This window comes from Sander vitreus, chromosome 2, assembly GCF_031162955.1.
Source record: "Sander vitreus isolate 19-12246 chromosome 2, sanVit1, whole genome shotgun sequence".
Taxonomy (NCBI): domain Eukaryota; kingdom Metazoa; phylum Chordata; class Actinopteri; order Perciformes; family Percidae; genus Sander; species Sander vitreus.
In genome coordinates, this window is record NC_135856.1 from 16348360 (window position 1) to 16354928 (window position 6569).

Consider the following 6569-nt stretch of genomic DNA (forward strand, 5'->3'; position numbering starts at 1 on the left):
TCCGAAATTGGAATGAAAGAAAGAAAACATTGACCAAACATATAGTCGCGCTGACTCGCGCACCCTACACGCGCAAACTCAAGCCAGAGCAAGCGCTGCTCAGAGCTCAGATATGTTCTAGATATGTTACGATGCTAAAATTACTGTTTATTTACATGAAGTCTGGTGGGTTTAGCGAACGCAATTTTGCGGACTTTTTATCTTTAAAAAAAGGATCTTACTCTAACAGAAAGATCAACCTCCTTAGAAATCCTTTCCATAATGTTGTCAGACACTTAGAATCTGAGCCTGTCAGCGGCAAAACGAGCACTTTTATGAACGTAAATACAAGCTGGACAATTGACGTCCATTAACTTACATTGTAGCTTGTTTCGCCGTTGCCGACTGCGATCTCGTTTAATATTGGACCAATGTAAAAGGAAAATATTTCCTCAATAGTTTTATTTGTATCCGATACTCAATGAGCTGTTGCAGAAACAAGCCCAGCGTGAAGCAATAAAGCAAAAGCTGTCAGATAAATGTAGTGCAGTAAACATTACAACATTTTCCTCTGAGATGTAGTGGAGTACAAGTATGAAGTAGCAGCAGGGGCGATTCTAGGATCAGACGACTTTTAGAGGGGCTCAGCCCCTAATGAGAATGTGACACGGATACAGTGCATGCAAGTGTTAATCTGTGCCATGAAATTACCATATTCTTCACAACCACACACCTGCTCTCCCTCTGACTCAGCCAAAGGCGTGAGTCTGGCACAACCACCTCAACCAGAATCTAAGCTTTCAAGCTTAACATTGAACTTACATGAAATGTTATCATATGCATTCTGCATAAATCTCTGCACACCATTACTCTCTGTGAAATATCTCACAAACTCTTCACTCAACACATGCATTGGTACAACAAGCGGTTCCCGGGTAATCTGGTTTTGAAATTGCTTCCTAGTGACATTAATGCAAAAATATGAAGAAAAAACTATTCAACCTGTGTGTGCATGGTTAAAATTCTGAAGTGCAAAATAGTTCAGGCTACAGCACAAATACAGTATTTCCATCCATAGATAAGAATAATCAAGTCTTATCTCTGAATTTCTCTTCAAAGTGCACCAGATTGATGCATTTAAACGTTAAAATAGACTAAATGTTCTTACAGGGGAGCATGCCCATGGACCCCCCTAGGGGGGCTTGTGCCCCAGTGCAGCTCTAGGTCTTGTGATGCCCCTGTGTCCCCGTTTTAAGTTTTACAAAAAAATTCCTCTATGCAGGAAAAACCTGATGTGTTCTTGGGGGTAATGTCCCATTCATAGTGCTTACCAGCTGAACAGATCCACAGTTGCACGTTATTTGGATTCTTCATTGTGGGGCCATGTTGGATGGTATCATCTCCCGAGAGGCTGGCTCCTGCTGAGCTCCTTCAGGTACCATTCTCACACTCACACTGCCACCATCTGTTGTGCTCGGGTTCACACGGAACTTTCTATTAACTGGGCGTACAGCCCTGAGAAACTGCCTCTTGAAGGTCTCACTAAGGATAATGTAGAGGAATGGGTTAATGCAACTGTTAGCATATCCCATGCTAATAGCTATGTTGTAGGCATAGGAGAAAGCTATGCTTGGCTTCTGCACCCCTAAATGGATCAGCTGAAGGATGTAGTAAGGGGCCCAACAGATGAAAAAAGCCAGGCAGATAGCTACTGCCATCCGGGTCACCTTTCTGGTGCGTACCCTCAAACTCCATGGAGGCAGTGGTGCAACGCTGGCGGACATGTGCTGGAGGATCTTGAAGAACACCAGGCAGATGATGGCCAAAGGTATAGCAAAGGCCAAGAAGAACTGGTAAAGCGTAAACCAGTATATGTCAGTGACTGCGTCAGGCAGAAGGAGAGCACAGGCCACAAAGCCATCAGGTAGAGGCATCAGGCCTGCATACATCCACACGGGGATGATTGTGAGTAAGGACAGACCCCACACCAGGCCAATGACCAGCGCTGCCACACAAGGTGTGCGGATGTAGTTGAAGCGGATGGGATGGACCGTAGCCAAGTAACGGTCGAGGGTCATTGCAGTGAGGATGTAAGTACTGACAATCTGGCTATTGGAGTCAAGCGCAGTGATGATTCTACACATTTCGCCTCCAAAGTGCCAGGTGCCGTTGCCCAGCAGCTGGTGGATGAGGAATGGCATACCAAGGAGGAACAGGAGATCAACAATTGACAAATTTAAGATAAATATGTCTGGAACAGTTTGCTTGGCACAGCACTTGGTCTTTTTCATTATGGTGTAGATGACAATACAGTTCCCCATGATACCCAGAAAGCAGATGATGCCAAAGATGACGGGGAGGATGGCACTGCAGTGAAGAGCCCCATCTACAGCTGGAGAGAGAAGGGAGCATGTATTCAATCATGTTGTATGATGTGAAATCTTACATTGTATCAGTATGGACAAATGGTGTTAAATACAGTCAATACAGGCTTTGTAATGTTGTATACAATGTTAGAAGAATATACCTTAAAATAGGTTGCTAAAACAATTCTTACTAAACCCAGTCAGTAACTTTGTATTTTTTTCAACACAAATGATGTGCATTAATCACTTAGTAGAAATCCTAGATATTTTAGCAGTGGAAAAGTTTAAATTGATGAGATTAAGGTAGTCATATTTCATATTTCTCATCAGACATGTCAGGCTGTGAAGGGAATTTACTGCAGCCTGAATTTGTGCAATAGACTAGGAAAGCTTGATTTTTTGAAAAAGTATACAAGGTAACTTTGATAGTTAAAGATAAAAATACTGAAATAGCCTATACATGTTTGCTTTTTGTTTAATTAAATGTTAAATGCAATTACAGTACGATGTAAATACGATGTCAACTGAATTATATTACCGGACCGGTGAGCCAGAGGGCTATTTCACAAAACCTAGATAGCGGATTAAGCCAGGATTTCCCAGTTATCCTGGCTCAATTTAGCCTTGACTCGGTTTCACAAACGCAGAAGCACCTAAGTTACCATGGAGATTTATTCTGTATGGCTATCCTGGTCCCGACCAGGCTAACAGCCAGGATTTATTTATCCTGCGGCCTTTTCTGTTCACTCAGTGGTTTTATCAGCCTGCATTAAAATACAACAGGTACATATTGCTGTTCAGTTAAGTACTGTTATTTAAAGTTGTGACCATTATTTTTTATAATTATTCATGTGAGTGTGTGTCATTGATACTGTTGTATTACTGTATGAAAACTGCTGTTCACAGTTTGTTAGAAGTTTGATGAATATGTTACAGCAGTTGTTGAGATAATTAGAAAAGGCTGATAAAGTTGCCAAATGTGTTTTAAATGAAGTCAGTTACTAAGGGCAATATATAAAGTTTTGTATTCTTTAACAATAAAGGATCATGTTTGTTCCTCTTCCATGTGCGTTGTATTTGGCATTCTTAGCAGACAATTTGTGTTGTCCAGTAAACTGGGACTATAATTTGGGAGGATTGTACAATTTTAAGAACATATCCTAATTGAACAATCCTCCCAAATTATTCACTATGTGGACCAGTAACTATATAGTGTAGACTACTGTACATTCATGTAACAACAGGGAGAGGACACCCCAATGGTTTTGACCTTATATTTAGCTTGGGGGAAATAACTGATGAATATCCTCTGTTACATTAATGTTTACAGTGTGCATGGGATTTATCACTTAATTATCTTATCTTATCCATATATACAAGGGAGCAAAGCAGTATGTAAAGAAGGAAACTCTGCCTCTGTTTTTTTTTAAATAAATAAATGTGAGAAAAGGCGTGGCAGAAAATAGCGGACTGACTAAATGATAGTCTAAAAATATACATTTATGAACTAGCTACTGCTCTTAACTGAAACCATTCAATGAGTCACTTGTCATTTGCAAAACCGAACAGCTGTACACTTTGCATTAAAAGCGAGGCTTTAAATGCAAAGTGTACAGCTATTCGTATTGGCCATCTTCTACACTGCTGCTATCCTCCTGCCTCCTCCCCTCTGGCAGGCGCTACAGATCCCTGCACACAAAAACAACCAGACACAAGAACAGCTTCTTTCCCACTGCCATCACTCTCCTGAACTGCTGATAAGTGGGGCCATCCCCTCTTTGGCCATTCACCTACACATTACATACTTTATCATTCCAATATGCATCTTGCACACTACATTTGCACTATTACTTTACTCCATGTGTACTTGTATTGATATTATGTCTTATTTGTATAGTTGTATTTTTTGTATTTTGTGTTATGTGCCTATATGTAGGCTATATTGTTGTCTCTATTGTACAGTATGTGTCTATATGGCCAATAAAATATGTAAAAATAAAAATAATTATATATTATATATATATTTAATTTTTGGTACCATGGTTGTTAAAGTTTTTTAAAGGTTAGGGAATGTAAAAAAGGTTCTCTAAAGGTTCGATGTAACAGAACGTTAAACCGACTTTCCATTACAACCAAAACCTAACGAAACCTAACATTCAGGGAACATTCCCGCAACCAAAAATTGTTAATATGACTTAGGAAATGTATATTTTAGCCCATGAGAGAGAGGGAGAAACGATATATTTACGCATATTGCGTTGTAGAAAACTGATCTCCATGGTAAATTCCCTGAGTAACATTATCTTCTGCTCATTTTTAAGGCAAAGAGTACAATTGTTAATTTGTGCAAGTAGCCTAATCCTTGAATGGTATGATTACGACGGTTCAATTCAGAGAAGTGGTCAGTTAATGTATATATTTAGGCTACTTACGCATTCAGTCGGTCCCCGATCGTCTATCACGCTTTCTCTCGCTGTCTCATACAGCTGCCGTGTTTATTTATTTAGCCTATTTAATTTTTTTACAAATAATGTGTTTCACGTTATCATACTTTCACAAGACGTTGCTGCTCACTCTGTACAAACTATGAACAATGCGTATTCACCATTTTAACATCAGTAAATCTGTGCTCTTCCTCGCAGTCTGTTAAGGAAATTGCCGTCACCGCGCATCTAAATCCAAATTATTTCAGCCTGGCTCGACCTATAGTCGCTCCTCCTCAGCCTGGCTTGGCCGACGTGAAACGCGCCAAGCCGGGCTGCACAGATGATCGGTTATCCATGTGCAACCTACCTGTTGATGTTGTTGTTGTTGAATTAGTGTCTCCGAGGAAAAAACTACTATCGTTTAAGAAATCCATGGGTATTTCAAAGTATATCCAAGTAAAAAAAAAAAAGTATTACTAACGGACTGCTTCCCAAGTAAAATGCATCAAGGTAAATACTGTTTTTAAAAATGAAATCCTTTACAGCACAAGCAGTGTGTCATTCAATAAGCACTGCCATGACGATAAAGCCGTTAATCGGTATATTGATATAGAGCATGTGAGAGCATCTTGACTCGGAGTCTGTGACGCTCTCAGTGGAGTTGCGACTGCTCTGAAGGTGTCAGTCAAGCTGGCTTAAATTCGATCAGAATATTGATTGCCTGTAGCTGATATAGGCTACCTGTCCCCGAGAAGAGAGAGAGAGCGAGAGAGTGTGTGTGTGTGTGTGTGTGTGTGTGTGTGTGTAAGTGTTTTTGTTTAACTATATTCGTGGGGTCCAAAAACCGGGAATACAGTATACTTGTGGGGTCCGGACAGCTTTGTGGGGCCAAAATGCTGGACCCCACAACTTTAAAGGGCTGTTTGAGGGTTAAGACTTGGTTGTAGGATTAGGGTTAGAATTAGGTTATGGTTAGGGTGAGGGTAAGGGTTAAAGGACAATTCTGGTGCAAAACAAACCTAGGGGTTATTAACAGATGTGTACCCACTCTGTCGTTCTCTGGGACATGTTTTCATGCTAATCGAATGTGTTTGTAGCTTGAAAGATGCTAGCGCGGACCGCTGATTAGTTTACAACGCAAGTATTCGGGGCACAGGGAAAGTAAAAACAAATCGCTATTTTATACCACTAAAAAGGCTCAAAATATCACCAAACTTCAACGGTAGCATAATGAGGGTCCCTAAATGTTAACCGAAGAATTGAGAACTTTGTAAGTGTACAGACAGTATATTGAAAAGATACATTATAAAGACACTTGCGTTCATGTTTACATGCCGCTGCCGTCTTGAAAACCAGTCATGACTGACAGCTAGTGATGCAAACTAAAATCAAAAGCAATTTGCTCAATATATTTGAAATAATCGCACTCTGCATAACTTGTCTAGTGTACTTACTCAGTGGATAACTCATCTGGTCCCTCCGGTCTCCCGGTTTCCAATTTATTTTCGGGACATGGAAAAAAGTTTCAAGTACAGCCCTGTTTATCAGAGAGGGGAAATCCTCAGACTGTACAAAACACTGTGTCTCTTGGGTGTTGCGACGCAACAGGTCCCACTCCATGCAACACAGACACTCCTGTTTGGTGGCCATGAACATATACTAGAGAGAAGGATCATCACGGAGGGAAAGAAAAGAGCAGGATTGATGGGAACTGGATCGAAAAACATACTGGAAAGTGGAGGAGTTGGACAAGGCAGGAAACTGAACTGAAGGCAGAATTTGAATGATGGGCTGGACG

The 6569-nt window shown here is 40.6% G+C and overlaps 1 protein-coding gene across 2 annotated transcripts; it reads right to left on the reverse strand.

Moving 5' to 3' along the window:
• Nucleotides 1–1349: 1349 nt before the first annotated feature.
• mchr1a (melanin-concentrating hormone receptor 1a) lies at nt 1350–5205 on the reverse strand. 2 transcript variants are annotated; one of them, XM_078268890.1, is made up of 2 exons: nt 5154–5205; nt 1350–2377 (listed from the first exon to the last, which is right to left on the reverse strand). In XM_078268890.1, exons 1-2 carry the CDS (start codon nt 5203–5205, stop codon nt 1350–1352), a joined length of 1080 nt encoding a protein of 359 aa, XP_078125016.1. The 2 variants fall into 2 exon arrangements, with proteins under 2 accessions (XP_078125016.1, XP_078125007.1); XM_078268881.1 differs by having other exon boundaries at nt 1350–2371; nt 5139–5205.
• Nucleotides 5206–6569: the final 1364 nt, after the last annotated feature.

Excerpts from the sequence above, each read along its gene's own strand:
- mchr1a (XM_078268881.1), bottom strand. The coding sequence starts at position 5,205 with ATGGATTTCTTAAACGATAGTAGTTTTTTCCTCGGAGACACTAATTCA. Across the intron at positions 2,372-5,138 it reads AACAACAACAACATCAACAG|CTGTAGATGGGGCTCTTCAC; the intron begins GTAGGTTGCACA and ends TTCTCTCTCCAG.